This window comes from Marmota monax, unplaced genomic scaffold, assembly GCF_021218885.2.
Source record: "Marmota monax isolate L192 unplaced genomic scaffold, Marmota_monax_Labrador192_F-V1.1 WCK01_AAM20220418_F8-fsc00307, whole genome shotgun sequence".
In the NCBI taxonomy this organism is placed as follows: domain Eukaryota; kingdom Metazoa; phylum Chordata; class Mammalia; order Rodentia; family Sciuridae; genus Marmota; species Marmota monax.
Genome location: NW_026695211.1, coordinates 506205 through 524090, shown reverse-complemented (window position 1 = coordinate 524090; position 17886 = coordinate 506205). Strand labels below are relative to the sequence as shown.

At 36.0% G+C, this 17886-nt stretch overlaps 1 protein-coding gene across 1 annotated transcript in view; it reads right to left on the bottom strand.

The window, feature by feature from the left end:
* Positions 1 to 17886, bottom strand: part of Phex (phosphate regulating endopeptidase X-linked) — a 192618-nt gene that overhangs the window by 50994 nt on the left and 123738 nt on the right. The window contains exons 13-14 of the mRNA XM_046430585.2: positions 9564 to 9641; positions 735 to 838 (exon numbers count right to left, since the gene is read on the bottom strand). Coding sequence (XP_046286541.1) covers positions 735 to 838; positions 9564 to 9641 — 182 coding nt within the window. The remainder of the gene's footprint in view (positions 1 to 734; positions 839 to 9563; positions 9642 to 17886) is intronic.

Here is a 17886-nt window from a genome sequence, read left to right as displayed (position 1 = left end):
GGCCTCAAAGTATTTAAGGAAACTCTCCTACCAATAGGGAATGTTCTTATAGACAGAAGAAGACAAATAAATCTTAGCTGCTATTCTAATAGAAATAATATAGCTCTGAGTTCTTTGATATGCATTACACCTCAACAAATATCTTCTAGATGCTTCAAAATTATTCAATTTTTAGAATATTTTTTAGTTGTCAAAGGACCTTTATTTTATTTATTGATATATGGTTCTGAGAAGCAAATCCAGTGCCTCACACATGCTAGGCAAGCACTCTGCCACTGAGATACAACCCCAGCCCCAAATTATTCATTTTTGCATGTCTAATCATACTCATTTCTAAAATATTTATTATTTTTTAAGATTGAAAAGTTTCCACCTGAGTGTGAAAATCTAGAGAAATATTCTTGCTATATATATATATATATATATATATATATATGTGTGTGTGTGTGTGTGTGTGTGTGTGTGTGTGTGTGTATGTGTGTGTTTACAACTAGATCTAGCAACAATTTTAATGTTAGCACCCTAGTAAGCCTTCTTCTGATAGGTGTTAATGAAGATCTGAATCATATAATATCAGAAATAAGAGTTGGCTAAATATGACACAGATTTTGCTAAAGCAAAACAACTGGCAATCTAGCTACTCTAACTTGAGGGGAATTACAAAGTTTAACCTAAGAGATTCCACCTCCCAAAGTATTTATCTATTTCACTTTTTTTTTTCTTTGAATACTCACTCTGTTTTTGGAACAGCTTTTCTTAGCCAGACGAAATCAGACTGTGCTAAATACTTTCGGGTTTGCAGAACATTGCCAAAGTAGTCCGATTCTGAAAATTTGATCTGAAAAAAAAAACATAATACATTTTTGTAAGTGAAGATAAGAGATGACTCTAAAAATAGATTTGAGCACATGAAGGAGCAACCAGCAGAGAAGCTACGGCCCTTGCAGCATCTCTCAGCCGTTACTGGTTAACCCAGGATTCACAAAGCCGTGAAATTTAATCTCAGTGATTTTCTTTAAACATAAAAGCTCAAAAATCAATATGGTCATTTCTGGATCACAGTTAAAAAAAACACGAGCAGCTACAGTCATTGACAATGTGTTCCATTTACTTTATAATTGAAAAATCTACTTTAACCTTTACAGAACATATCATCTTAGGTTTGAAATTTCTTGGCTCACAAGTTCTTGATCTTTCTAAAATGTGGACCTTATTTATTTGTCACCTAAGAGTCTTCTAATAACATTCAGTTTAGTCAGCTAAAACCTCATTTAGTTTATAGATGATGATTTAGTCAAATGTTAAAATCCAATTTACTGTAATCGGCATTTGTTCATAAAGGAAAAAAATGAAACCAATTCAGAGACCCTATTTTCCACCCTAAGCACAAAGAAGTCACCAGAATAATTTAATTATTAAGAGAATTTATCTATTAATACAAAAAGGCTCTGGTCACTAAAAATTAATGAAATTACAGAGGAAAATCATAGATTAAAGTTTGCAAGGGAATACAGGAAGTTGGTAGCTCACAATAATGTTGTCTACTAAGATAGGAGTTGACATAATTATTGTGCTCCTTTTTTCTTTTTTCTTTTTGGTTTTTTGGAAGGAAATAGCAAACACTTTCAATACTAATACATTTCATCTACAAAATCAGCAATATTTAACCTATAGATCCTAAATAATATCTGTACAGCAATAAAAGCATAGCTGGTATTGCTAATTAATGCTTCCATTTTAAAATATATTACCATAGCAAAAATAAATGTAAAATATATAATTGTGGCAAATAAGGAAAGCACATTTTTGAATAGGTGAAAACTAAGAGTAATCAAATTATTAGCTATATTTTTTTGGTAACTTTAAGACATAGTTTGTCTTTTTTTCTTTTCCTGGTACTGAGGATTGAACCTAGGGCCTTGCACATGCTAAGTAAGTGTTCAACCACTGAGTTATATCCCCAGCTCAAACCAAAGTCTTTTAAAATTAAAAATTAAAATACAGTAAATGCATACATATGAATACATATACATACATATACACAACTTGATGGTTACCAACTTGACATGTCACCTATTTGTTGGCCAATACCTGGCTCACATTTAGTTCCTCCCTAACATAGAGTGGGTATTCATGGTGGCGGTGTACACTCATTGTGTCCACAGACAACATCTGTGTTTCAATAAGTTTTCTATGTCAACAACCTTAAAAATCTTTCAATGGGATCAGGTATAAAAGAAAGTGTAAAATAATTGAAGGCACTCAGAGAAAGGGAGGAGTGGAAGTATCAATTCCCAGCACCCTTAATATTCTATTTGGCCAATAAATTATAAAGACATAACTTTAAATTTTCCTTTTCTTAAAGTGCTTCAGCAGGGAAGGGGGGGCGTGATAAATAAATCATTGTATATTCATAGAAAACAATACAGTGTTTTAAATCAATGTTCTATATGCATGAACATGAAATAATCTGAAAAATAAGGTAAATAAGTTGTATGAGAATATTTAAAATTTTAAAACACGTGAAACAATACTATATACTGTTTATGGACACAAACATATATAGCAAAAGCATAAAGAAATACATAGGAATGATTAAGATTGATTTCACAGTACCATTTATATCCAGGGAAGGAGATAGGTAAGGAGGAAGGAAAATAGATCAAGAATTAGACACTGAATTTAAAATGTATCTATTTTATGCATTTAAAATGTATGTGTATTCTGGGCACAGTGACACATGCATATGTGTCAGGAGGCTGAGGCAGGAGGATGAGTTGAACCCACCAGTTCTAGACCAGTTTGGGCAATACAATAAGATCCCCTTCTCTAAAATAATAATAGTAATAATAATAAATTAAATGTGTATGCATGTATAAAAGCTATTCAATAATATTTTTGAAGATAAATGTGTTCAAAACATTATTTTACATATTGTACCAATGTTAGAAATGGTTCATAATGAAAAGAAATCTTCTAATTGATTGTTATTTTAAGATAGAGGTTTTCTCCTAGCTTCAAAAGAAACATAGAAAGCATCTTGGTTTAGGAAATAGCCTTAACTAGCATTCCTAAGACATTCTTGTATCATATAATTGAAAGATATGTCCAGGTGCATGCCTGTAATCCCAGCTACTCAAGAGGATGAGGCAGAAGGATTGCAAGTTCGAGGCCAACCTCAGCAATTTAGCAAGACTGTCTCAAAATAAAAATTAAAAGGGCTGGGGAATGTAACTCAATGGCAAAGCACCCCTAGGTTCAATCCCCAGTACCACAAAAAGAAAAAGAGTCCATTGTTCAAACCTGAGCTTTTTTCAGCTTTTGTTTTTTTCCAAGATAGCCCTGCCAAGACTGAAATAAAATTCAGATATGTTTTTTGGGTTCAGAACATTGGGAAATTCTCCCAAAAGTATTTCCTTTAAAAATAATAACTATTTTTTTGAAATATTACTGAAGTCAGTTTTTACTTTTAGAAAAGTTTACTAATTGTGATACTTTCCCATTCCATCTAAAAAACAACACCAGGGGCTGGGAATACAGCTCAGTTGGTAAAGTGCTTGACTTGCATGCATGAGGCCCTGGGTTCAATCCCCAGCACCACAAAATCATCATCATCATCATCATCATCATCATCATCATCACTAACTTGACACTAAGTTTGGTCCATAGACATTAAAGATAAAACCATCTCAATACTTCCAAAGAAAATAATTCCAAATCTAAGAACACTATAAATAAATAAAATTCTACCATACCCACAAAATTAGTCATTCAGAGTAAAACTTAACTGTAACACATTACAATTTGCCACAGCTTAGGTACATTTAGAAGGACAATTGTTGTATTGTTTTAATTATTAAATTGTGAATATTTATCATTTCTTAGACTGGCTTAATTTATGCATTGCACTAATTTAATGGAAATTACAAGTAATGGGGATCAAGTCTTACTTCGAAGACAAAAGTGTTTGGAGGTAAGAGGGGCAGTCATTATTCACATATGATAGATAGGAAATAGGTATAATGAGACTATGGAACTAGGCAAAGCCACACAGCCCAAATCATTTGACCCCTACTTCAATGTTATTTTCATTGGTTCTTATAAGAAACTCAGTAATTCAACAAAATGAGTACAGGGAAGAAGGAGGAGAAGATAAGAATTAGAAACTGGAATAAATGTAGTGATTAAATAAAATCATCATATGGTTTTCTTAATAAAATACTATATAGCTATTAAACTAATGGTAAAAGGCTATAGAAGACAGTGCCAAAATAAGGTTAACTGTAAACATCAGTATTAAATGCTATATAAACATCAATTATAGCTATATAGTAATAGATAAAACAGTACACTCTAAGGGAAATATGCATTATTATGGTCAAGTACCAATATTGTGGGTACTTTTTAGTTCCTTTCTTCTGTTTCTCAAATTTTCTTCCACGTGATAACACTTTGACAATTTCAAATATTTCAGAAGGCCCTTGGATGGGAAAAAAAAAAAAAAAAACTCAAAACCCAGCAATGATAAGGAAAGTTATGTTTGTTGTTATAGAAATAGCATTAAAAATGTGCATGAAAAGAAAAAAAAAATAAATAAAATAATCTGTGTATGGGGTGAAGGTGGGAGTTCATAACCCACTTGAATCAAAGTGTGGAATATGATATGTCAAGAAATTTGTAATGTTTTGAACAACCCACAATAAAAAATTTAAAAAGAAAAAAAAAATGTGCATGAATATTTAAATCACTTGTTATCTCAAAAAAAAAAGTAACCTCTGCTAGGGACAATAATTAGCTCAAAAGCCTCTTGTCCTTTCAGTTACTGGGAAAAATCTAGGTCAAGTTGATAATGACTTTCAATCAATTCTATCTCTAGACCTTTCAATGGAGTGACCTTTGGGGAACTAATTAGGTTCCCATGTCATTTCTTAGGAATAGCTTTCCAGATTATAAAATTCATGGGAACTTGGATTTCTCTTCTTGGAAATTCTGGCCTGGATGTCAAGCACCAAATGTTTCATAATAAATGGAAGAATGAAGTTATTACTGCCTTCTCCCACGAAGTTAAGAAGCATATAACAAGGGCAGAACAAGGAAATATGTTCAGCTTCTTTGTAAAAAGAGTAAGGATATGTTTATAAGAAACTACACATACCAATGGAAATAAACATTCTAATGCACCTCTCCTTTAACTTAAACCCTTTAAAGATACTCAGAGATATATCTAAATATCTAAAAAGATCATGTGTTAGGCCCTCAGATAATTTTCTGAATGCTTAATGGAATCCAGATATTATATTTAGATTTTCCTTGTTTAAACAGCAGAGCAATATGCAAAACTGGTGTGCTTAGATGGCTTTGCTCATAAATGACATGTGTGTATACAGAGACACACACAGAAATATTACAGACCTCTAGAACCTATTCTTGGCTCTCCAATGTCACAGTAACCAGTCACTAGAGAAACATGAGGGAAATATTTTTTGTTTTGTTTTGTTTGTTTTCTGCCAAATTGTAAAGAGTTATTTTCATATTTTAACCACCTCTTTTTCTAGAGAATTCCATCCAAATATCACCACACTCTTGCATAGTGATACTGTCATTTACATGCATATATACACATGCATGTGCGTGCACACACACACACACACACACACAATGTTCCCACCCCAGAGAATATAATGTGGGTTCACATAATATCTATCTATATGATATGTATACATATATGTATAAGTGTGTGTAATACTCACAACATTGATCTCTGAAACTTTATTTATTTCAAAGTCTGCTAAGTAAATGGAGTCCAGCTATGATTCTGACCAGAAGCCCTACTGCAGTTCTCCAGTCGTTTTCACAAAATAAATGAATGAAGGGCCTTCTTGTGTTTAGTTATTTGCCTATAATGACTCAGCTACCTTTTCACTCTGTTTAGTAATGCTGGGGGACCTAGGAATCTGAACATTCTGTTTCTCAAACTCCTTTGTCAATTGCTTTCCTGCATTGAAGGCACTGGGGGTAAATCAGTGGGTGGCAGGAGGGGAGATGTTTTGCTCTCCAGTCCTCTCTCTGTCTCTTTTGCCCATCTCCTCCTTCCTTATGACAATGACTTTGGAAGAATGTTTGGTCCCTCCTCCATAGGCCAGCAGCTCTGGAGTGGCAGTTCCTCCTCTGCTCTCCACATCCTCTCTTCTGTGTCCCTAGGCCCAGGGTTGGTAGCTGCTTCCTAAAGTTATGAATCTCTAGTTTACCTCCCCTTCCCATTCTTTGTCTTTCAACTTATTTCCTATATTAAATTCCTGTTCAAGCCAGGCACAGTGGCACATGCCTGTAATCACAGCAGTTTGGGAGGCTGAAACAGGAGGATTCACAAGTTTAAAGCCAGCCTCAGCAAAAGCAAAGTGCTAAGTAACTCAGTGAGATCCTGTCTCTAAATAAAATACAAAATAGGGCTGGGATGTAGCTCAGTGGTCAAGTGCCCCTGAGTTCAGCCCTGGTACCCCCTCCAAAAATCCCTGTTCAAAATACCTAGTACACTTTTTGTTCTCGTGGATGATACAGCAATCTTGCCAAAATTGGTATAAAACTCACTCTTGAGTCTATTTCCATTAAGGATCAATGAAATAGAATACATATTTATAAGGCTAATTTGAAAACAGATTGGCTCCTACTTTGTTAAACTAACTAATAGGCTTTCCTGCATGCTGATGTGAGTTCAAATAAAGGGCATTTCCTTTCTTCTTGTTCTTTTCAAAAACTGTAAGAGTATTGTTGTGCAGAAATGCTTTGTGCAGTATCTCAGTTTACCTTGTTATCCTCGGATAAAAATAAAATTCTCTGATTCTTTTGCACGTTTACCTCTCAATTCTTTTTTTTTTATTTGTTCTTATCTCCATATGAGCCCAACTTCAGTTTGCAACCTTTCTCCTTGACCTTCATTTGATCCATCACCTAATCTCACTCCTCTTTCCTTTTGTATTTGTACCTGATGAATCATATCTTCACCAGTGTCAAATGTAGCACGCCACTTTTCATTTGTAACAGCCTTTCATGCTCACAGCTTATATTACCAGAAATTTCTCATAGACCCTGAAGTAGTCCTTATCTACATGTCTCTTAAAACTGAAAACACAGTCCTATTGTATACTAGCGATACTCCAGTCCTTTTGCTATTAACCTCAGTGACACTATTATATTCTATCACATCATTGTTTATCCTATTTTCAGATTGGGTTTTATTCATCTCCTCTATCAGTTTCTGAACACAAATATCTTTTTACTCCGTGTATTTGGATTTTGTTCACGGTTAGAAACTCTTGGGTGTAATTTTGTCTGCTTTGGCAATGAGTCAGATGAAAGCCATTTCTGCACAAAAGTACTTAAAAATCTTGGTGTCTAATGGCTTCATTTCAGGCCCTGGAGAAATGAAGAAGCATATCTAGCATATCCTGTTTGGTATCTGGTTTCTTTTCACAAAAGATACTGCATTCAATGAGTTCTTAAATCAGGTCTCTCAACTTAGACAATCACAGACTGCCAACAAAACTTGATCAACCGAAAATTGTGAGCGAGCCCTGAATGCTACATGATTTGATTAAAGCTTGGGACTGTTCCATCTGTAAAGCCTTTTAAATCAATTTGAGGGACCTGGATACTGCATGAGTTAATTCATGATGATTTTTTCCAAACCAAAATAATCCACTATCATAAGTGCAAATTGAAGATGTCATAGCTAATACTTTTGTTTGTGCTTATGTGCCAGAGTCAGCTCTAAACACTTCAAATACTCCTATATGGTAGAAATTATTATCATCTTCATTTTGCATATGAGGAAACTGAGGAACAGAAAGGATCCACCACCTACCCAAGGTCCCAGAGATAGTAAGTGGCAGACCAGGGATTTCACTGTATGCAGTCTGTCTCCAGGGTTCATGTTCATAACTGATATACCTAACTGCCTCTTCAATTTCTTCCTCCATATCCTGACTTGACATATTTACCACTTGCACACGATTGTCCAGGTTCTCCTTCTAAGATACTTCATGCTCTGTTGATGCTCTTCTTACTAGCAAAGTTCTCATATTGATCCACAAGACTAATATATATATATATATATATATGAAGTCTATTATGTGACAGACATTGTACTAGGTGCTTCCACAATCATATAGTCTCATCTGTATACTAATACTAAGGCTTGATTATTATCTCCTGTATCCAGACAACCAAAAGGAAGCTAACTAGAGTTATATAACCTGCACAAGATCAAACAGTTAGGCAGTGAAGAGACAAAATTCAAACCTGGGCCACTGTCTCTAGGCTCCTGACTACTTGACAATATGGCATACCCTCTTCCATTTTCCTTCTCATCAGCTCTAGTAAAGCTGATGCAACCAAAGTTTCCTGAACCTAGATTTCAGTCCTGGCTCTGATACTGTGTGTGGCACCAAGAAGATCACTATACTTCTCTGAGTCTCTTATGTTCTATGCAAAATGAGCATAAACATATTCTCTTCATCACTGTATGAATTAGAAGACAATGTACATGAATGTATAAAGTGCTTGAGTATTTTTAATTACCATATAAATAATGGGGTTTTCAGCATCATCAAAATGGTGCATAAGATAGGCTGTCTGAGCTTTAAGATACTGGAAAACAGAATTATTTACCTCCAGAGCAAATGGATCAATACTTTGCAAGGCCATATCTTAGAGCTCAATGGAGAAAATTTTAAATGAGATTTTTCTCTCATTTTAAATGCCCTTATAAAATTCTGATGCTTGTCCACAAAGCTCAGACTAATTACAGATATGCCACTTGTCGAGCCACGATTTCAGGAAAAAGCTACACCTCAAAACCATAGTTATTTAAAGGCTACTTTTCCAAGAAAATCTAGTGAATGGTAAAAATAGTAGTTTTTCCCCCTGTGAGGAAGAAAAATACTTTACCAGAACTATTTATAAGAAATATAATAACAGTGGTTGTGATTAGAAAGACCTATAATGAATATTTCTACTATAAAATACATGCTCCAAAATATTAGAATAAAAAAGAATTATTACTATTATTCATTACAAACATACAATCCAACTCACAATAAATTATAGTCATATGTATATGTATTTAATTTGCCAAAACAGTCATAAAGTTTAATGAAGTTAACTCCCATTAGGCAGATTTATTACTTTTCACTTAATATGAATGAAGTAAATAAAAAGTATTTAATATAAACATGATGCATTCACCATTAGAATATGCCCACTAATTGTAAAATACTTGATTTGTTTAATTCTTTTCTTTATGATCAAATTAGGCCAAATCCAACTCCATTTGCTTTATGGTGTTCACTCAGCTATGCATTCTTTCTGACACTTCCTTTATTTTGAATCTGCTCTAAATCTTGTGATACGCCTGGCATATTCAGGTTCATATCTAGCCAAGGAATTAATCAAAAGTTGGTACTTTCTGGCACCACCAGGTTTAATTGCTTGGACTTGGGTTAGTTGAAAGGCATAAGGCCAGTAAAACTTGCCAGGAAAAAAAATACAATAAATTTAGCACTTACTGCCTTGAGGTCTTCATTAACATGAGTATCATTCATTATAAACTCAGGGTAGCCAACTTTTGCCAAAACAGCTCTTGCCTATAAAAAGGAAAAAGAAAAATGATGTCAGAGTTTCAGCACTTAAATCATTAATAACTACAGGTTGAAGGAATGCAATCTTCATCTGGAAACTCCACTTACTGAATATCTACTACATGCAAACCACTGTGAAGGACAAAACAAAAAAGAAACAAAAGTTAGTCTCTCCCCTCAATACAGGGAGAGGAGGAATATTCCAGAAAAAAAGAAAGAACAACCAAGCAAAGACAGAGAGGGAAGACATTTATGAACCATATATCTGATTAAAGGTTAATATCCAAAATTACATAAGAAACTCAAGTAACTCAAGAAAGTAAGTAAATAGAATTAAAAATGGGTAAAGAATTTGAAAAGGCATTTCTCAAAAGTAGATGTATGCATCCAACAAGTATATGAAGAAAATATTCCAACATCACAATCATCAGAGAAATGCAAATTAAATCACAATGAGATATTTTCTCACACCTGCTAGGTTGCTATTATCAAAAAGACAAGCTTAAATTGTTGGATGTGAATAAAAGAGAATCCTTGCCTGTGGTGGCAGAAATATCAATTGGTACAATCACTATGGTACAGTATGACGGCTGCTCAAGAAATTAGAAATAGAACTACAAAACAGCAAGGACATCCAGCAATAAGATCCAGCAATCCCACTCCTCGGTATATATCCAATGGAAATGAAATCAGTATGTCAAAGACACATTGGCACTCCCATGTTCACTGCTGCACTATTCACAAGAGCCAAGGAATGGAAAAAAAACAGTGTCCATCAGTTGTTGAATAGATAAATAAATTGATACATATACACAATGCAATACTATTCCCCCATAAAACAGGATGAGTTCTTATCATTTGGGACAGCACGGATGGAAATGGAGGTCATTGTATTAAGTGAAATAAATCAGGTACAGAAAGATAGGTACCACATGATCTTCCTCATTTGTGGAAAATTTTTAAAAGCCCAAATTCACAGAAGCAGATAGAATGATAGTTACCAGGGGTTAGGGGTTAGGGGTTAGGGGTTGGACTTGGCTAGATGTTGGTTAAAGATACAAAATTTCAGTTAGATAAGAGGAGTAAGTTCAGGAGATCTATTGTACAATATGGTAACAATAACAATATGTCATATACTTGAAAATTGCTAAAAGTAGATTTTAAATGTTCTTATCACCAAAATAATGATAAATGTGAGGTCATGCATATGCTAATTACCTTGATTTAGCCATTATACAATATATACATATATCACAACATCCTGATATATACCATAAATATATAAATAATTTTATCTGATGTACAGAACACCCTGTCCTGAGTTACTCTATTTTGTATAAGAGCAGCATCTTTCAGGTCATCCCACATGACTTGTTGAGGGTGTTGCTGAAAAAAACCAACTGCCTAAAAACCACTGTGCCACCCAGAGAGCTTAGTCAGTGGGTATAGCTGCTTCCAGAGTTTGCTGACTCTGAGAGTCACTTGCCACCCTCCCTTCAACATCAGGGTTCAGAAAGGAAAAACTAAACCTATCCTGAAACTTGTTCCCTAGGCCTCCAGGCTACCTGAAAACAGCACCATGTATAAAATGATGGTCTCTGTTTCTGAGCTGCCTATAGTTATTGAGGTATGGAATTGGAAGGTCCCCTATAGTGGACCATGGCACCTCACTAGTCAGGTAGGGATTGCTCTTTGAGAGGTAATTGTTACTCTGTGTATCCAACACTTGGTGGTTATTCACTTGCACAGACAAGATGCCAAGTCATTCTGCCTTAGGACTTGTACTCAAAATGGAGTAGCTCAGGATAAACTGCCATTCTATATAAAAGGGTATAACTCAGGGTAAAAATACAGTAACTTAGAGCAGGACACAGACTGTTCTCTACATCTGACAATTTAAATAAATATGAAAAACAGACAGGAATACACGAAACAAATGAATCACAGGGATCACTGGGATACCTGAATGCCATGCTAATGAGGCTATATTTTATTTTACAGCTAAAACATAGCTAAATATTTTTATCAGGGGAATAAAAAGAGATGAGTTGTGCTTCAGGAAGATTATCTGTGCAACATTGTAAGTGATGGTCAGAATAACAGAAAGATTGGAGGAAGGGGGTCCAGAATAATTTGAGATACATAATAACATCGCAACCATCTTTTCGATAGACAAAAGGTACTAGTAACCTCTATGTTTTGCAGTATACAAAGAATAGATAAAGGGGGAAAAATCACCCTAGGCACATGTCAGCGGTCTCTAGAGCAGAAATTGGTACACTATGGGCCCCCGGGCCAAACCCCAGACCTCCTCCCCTGTCTCTTTATATAAAGTTTTATTGGAACATGGCCACACCCATTTGTAAGTGTGCTTTTGTACTACAACTTTGAAGTTGACTTGTTGGGATGGAAACCCTGTGGCATACAAAGACTCAAAATTTTATCTGGGCCTTTTGGAGAAAGTTTGCCAGCCCTTGCTCCAGAGAAACATTACAGTTCCATGTAAAAAATATTTTCCCCTCACTCCTCTAATTCTGGGTTTCACAAAAACAAAAAAAGCAGCTCACCAGAGTGATGTGAGTACATCATCAAGGTCCTGGCCAGATCCCCTAAGATCCCTTTAATAAATTATATGTGTACACATCCTCATCTCCAGATCTGCTTCCAGATGACCAGCATAAGACCCAGGCATGCCAAAACCATTGGTTTTAATCCAGCAAAGTAGCAATGCAAATGGGTGACCTTTGTATACTGCTCTTGGTAATGAGTTTTTCCCCTAGTCCTTTTCAATTTTCCTCACTCAAGAAATAAAAATAATAAGATAGTACATTTTCCTTATCTTCCTTAAGATAATCCAAATATTAAATATCAGCAGAAACCTGCAACTCAAGACAGAGAGGATGTTACAAGGGCCGTAGGACACAGTCATGATGGGTTTTGCTGTTCCACAGACTCAAATATAGTACAGATCAAATTCTACCCTGTAAGTTACACACACTAAGAGCTTGATGTGACCCAAACAGTAAATAACTGGAGGTTACGAGTCTCCACCAAACACAAAACAATATGTCATATGTCTATAGGTTACCTTGTTCTGAAACTGTTTGTATTTCCCTCATTGTACTTAATTTCTCACTGTATTTTTGCAGTCCACCACAAGTCATGTGTATAACTATAACAAATAAAGAGCTATGGATAGTTCTCCCCATGGTGCTCCCTCTCCAATAAGAAATAAACAAGCTGACTCATCCAGAATTGCTGTCTGAACACTGGCCTTTCTAGAGCATGCTGGTAAATTGGTAAATTATGCATTGTTTTTCAAATCTCATTCTCTGGGACCCCCACTGTACTATGATGTCTCACAGAACATATTACCTTCTGTACTGTATAAGCAAGCCATTGAATCCTTTCTTATTATTTATTTAGCATCACCATGAATTGAAGCAAATCAGACCAGATATGAAGAATCCCTATTTACCTCCCAACGATACACAGCTAAAATAAGGTAATAATACCAGTAGCAACATTGCTAACAAACAAATGGAATGTTCTTCTTCTCAAATGTGAATGCCTGTATTCAGATTCAAATGCTTCTTCTGCCAGAGCTTACTACTGTAAATTCCACATCCTCCCAGGCACCCCACTCTACATTTTTCCCTGAGAAGCTTCAGAACTGCATCTTTCAAAATTCCATGAAGCATGGTTCCAGGTTAGACTGCCAATGAGAAGCACTCATAGGCCACTGGGAAGACGGAAGAGGAAACAACATTTATTCATTGCTGGTAGTCAAAGGCAAGTGCATGGGTATCTACACTTTGCCAGCAACTGCCAGGCATTCTCCTAGGGAAGACCCATTGGTGTGCAGGCAGCAGAGATTATAAGCAGGCCCTACTTTTCACTTCCCAGCCCTGCAATGGTTGCATAATCTTCCAATTCCCTGTGCTAAACATTTTCCTGCTTGATATATTTAGAAAAGTACCTGTTTTCCTGCATGAACCCTAAGGCAGATAGTGATCACATCACTTTTTATGGTAAAATTTCCAGAATTGGATATGTAAAGCACTAATAATTTGATGGTTTGTTATAGGGCAAAATATTAGGAGGCAGGTCTGAAATCAATTATCCCTCTGGTTACATGGATAAGAATGAAGCGCAAGACCTGAGACAAAATAAATATGAATATTTAACACATTGCATATTATATCATACAAGTTACATTTTCTTAGCTCTTTGAGGATGGTCAAAAACTCAAAGGTTTTTTCATCCAGTATATACATTTCCATCCCTTATTCCTACAGACACTTGGAGAGGAGCTGCACTTGACTGGACATCCTTCCTCAGTAGTGGAGGCTCCAGCAACTCTTTACCACTTCCATGACCTTAAAAATGTACTTCTCGGGGCTGGGGATGTGGCTCAAGCAGTAATACGCTCGCATGCCAGGCGCGGGGCACTGGGTTCAATCCTCAGCACCACATACAAATAAAATAAAGATGTGTCCACCGAAAACTAAAAAATAAATATTAAAAAAAATCTCCCCCCCCTCCCTCTCCCTCTCCCTCTCCCTCTCTCTTTAAAAAAATGTACTTCTCTAAAGTAAATACTTTCTAGTGCCTACCCAACATCTATTCTCCCTTTTTTTCCTCTTACTATCAAGACCCAAATTCTGCTCAGTATGATAATGGACCCACCAAAAAAATGGCTGCAACACCTGCTTCCTTCACAGCTTAATTTGGCTGTGGCATAACACTTGGGCAAATGATATATAATTAAAAATCCTTGCTGAACTTCCAAGGATCCATTTTAATAGCGAACAGAGTCAGGTGGCATGTGCTTCCTGTCTTTAGTCCAACGTTTCTCAACCTCAACACTACCGACATTTTGGGCTAGATAATTCTGGTGGGGGACTGGCCTGTAGACTATAGGATGTTTGGCAGCACCTTTGGTTTCTATACAATAAATTCCACTATCAAACATCTCCCCAACTCCTGAAAAAAAGGTTGTGACAACCAAAAATATGTCTAGATATTTTAAAATTCTCCCTGGGGGTGATATCATTTCCAATTGAAAATCACTGCTTTAGCTTTTCTTCTTCCTTTCTGGAATGTGATGCTGGAGGTAGAATACATATCTTGTAACCACAAGGCAATAAACATGAAGAAACCTACATGGTAAACATGACAGGATGAACAGCTGATGACATCTGGTAGCTAATTACTGGGGCCTCAGATAAATTTTTAATAAAATGTGAGTGGCTCAAAAGACTAGAAATGGAACAACCATATGACCCACAATAGCACTCCTTGCTATTTATCCACAAGAACTCAAGTCAGACATACTACAAAGATACATGCATATCCATATTTATGGCAGCATAATCCACAATAGCCATATTATGGAACCAACCTAGGTCTCTGTCAATGGAAGAATGGATTAAGGAGCTGGGGATGTGGCTCAAGTGGTAATGTGCTCGCCTGGCATGTGCAGGGCGCTGGGTTCGATCCTCAGGACCACATAAGATGTTGTGTCCACTGAAAACTGAAAAATAAATATTAAAAATTCTCTCTCTCTTAAAAAAATATGGATTAAGAAATATGTGTTATATATACACAATGAAGTTCTACTCATCTATAAAGAAGCACCATATTATGTCATTTGCAGGAAAATAAATGGAACTTGGAGAACACCTTGCTAAGTGAGGCAAGCCAGATGCAGAAAGTCAAGGGTTATATATTTTCTCTCATGTGTAGAATTTAGAGAGAAAAAAGGAAAGAAAAGGTACCTCATGAAAACAGAAGAGAGACCAGTAGAATGGAGAAAAGCGTTCATGGGGAGGAAGAAAAGAGGGAAAGAGGAGGCATCAGGGAAGGAAACAGACCAAATTACACTATGTGCATGTGCAAATATATCAATGAATCCCACTATTATGTATAATTATAATGCAGCAATAAAAATTAATTTTTAAAATGTGAGTGACTAATAGCAATCTAATGTATTAATTCTGTATTAAATGTCTATATTTAAAATTCTGAAAGTTGCTGGTGTATAAGTCCTGGACTGTCTCCCCCTCCTCTCTATGATGTGAGGAAAATAAAACATTTATTTGTTTGAGGCATTAGGTATCATGTTTTCCATTAGCTGTAGTCAAATGTAATCCTTATATACTCTCCTTTTCATCATATATAGTTTGAAGAAAACAATTAGGACCTATTTCATAGTGTTGTCTGTTAAGAGTTCAGGATGATATTGCACAAAAGACATTTTTTATGTCTTGGTCCAGAGCACACAATGAATAAATATTAGTTGTACACTACACAGAGAAAATAGAAATATGACTTATCCCAACGATTTGGAGTAACTCTTATATGCCTGTTTGGATGGTCTTTCAGGGAAGTCCAGGCCAGATTACACCCTGAACCAATTACCTAAATTCCCCTGTGAAATTATGTCACTCTTTAGTCACAGGTCCAGCTTCAAGAGCCCACTCTTGCAGTGAGAGAGAAAATGGTGTGAGAGAAAAGCTGTTAGGCAAGTCTGTGGTCAGTGAGGGAACAGATGGTGTTACATGCTGGAAGATTTTCCTAGCAAAACCAGACTCTGCACATAAGCCACATGAATCCAGGCTATTCATACTCCCCCAAAAGTCAGAGGACTCTTTCAAGGGCCACTATATGCACACCTCTGAAAATAGATACAAGAAACACTACAGAATCTAACTCTAGGACAAATAGAAAATAAAGTTGTCTTTACCATTCATCATCTTCGTTTCTGTCTTCTCCTTCTTTTTCTTTCCAGCATCTGTTTTTTCCTAACACTACATGTTCATAACATTTGCTCTCCTGGCATACCCAAATTTGCCTTCTTTGGCAATACACTGTGCTCCAGAATCATCTCCCCCTTCCCTCTTCATCCATCAAAACTCTTATTCCTTCAAGGCAGCTAATCCATTAGCTGTTACTGGGGCTTCAAACTAATTTATAATAAAATGTGAGTGACTAATAGCAATCTAGCACATTAACCCTGAGAAACAGATGCATTTAATAACTGTATTAGCCAAAGGGATAAATCCAATTATAAGGGAGATTTTTGTAGCTATAAGAACCTTATTTCTGATACTAATCAAATTGAACCAATAGCCTATCCCATTAATCCCCATTGTACCCCCCACATAGAAAAAATACTAAGCACAGAGCATGTGATCGATGCTCAATAAATATTTGTTTGTATAGTGAATAATTTAGTTGATTCTGACCAATGTTATCAATAGTATTAGAAAATATAAAAGGACTTTTGTTATTTTGGGGTTATTTTTTTTTTTTGGTACCAGGGATTAAGCCCAGGGATTTGCACATGCTAGGCAAGTGCTCTACCACTAAGCTACATCCCCAGCCCTTTCTCTTTTTTATTGATTTTTTTAATATATGACAGCAGAATGCATTACAATTCTTATTACACATATAGAGCACATTTTTTCATATCTCTGGTTGTATACAAAGTATATTCACCCCAATTCGTGTCTTCATACATGTACTTTGGATAATAACAATCATCATATTCCACCATCATTCCTAACCCCATACCCCCTCCTTTTCCTTCCCACCCCTCTGCCCTATTTAGAGTTTGTCTATTCCTCCCATGCTCCCTCTCCCTATCCCACTATGAATCAGCCTCCTTATATCAGAGAAAACATTCAGCATTTTGGGGGGTGGGATTGGATAACTTCGCTTAGCATTGTCTTCTCCAATGCCATCCATTTATCTCCAGCCCTTTCTATTTGTTATTTTGAGAAAGGGTCTGACTAATTTGCCCAGGCTAGACTCGAACTTGCAATTCTCCTCCCTCAGCCTCTCATGTTACTAGCATTTCAGGCATGTAACCACTGCACCTGACTATAAAAAATAATAATTCATATTTAACCTTTAAGTAGAAAAGATCTATCACATAATCAAGAATATCATTCAGTGTTGTTGACCTCAAAGCACATTTCCATATTAACTAATCTTTACCATAGGAGAAAAAAAGAGACAAACTTTGTAAGAACCTAGAAAAACTTCTGGAAAAATGAAGCAAGCTAAAACATTCATTATAATAATTTCTCTCGAGAGTCTGCAGCGCGCGCTGGGAAACGAGGAGATAGCGACGCAGGGATACAGTGCTGCAGTTTCTGCCAGCTGTGCAAGCACCGTACTCAGGGCTGAATTCTGGGTTCGAGACGGGGGAAGGAAGCGGTCCATCTCGGTTCTCCACACCGGT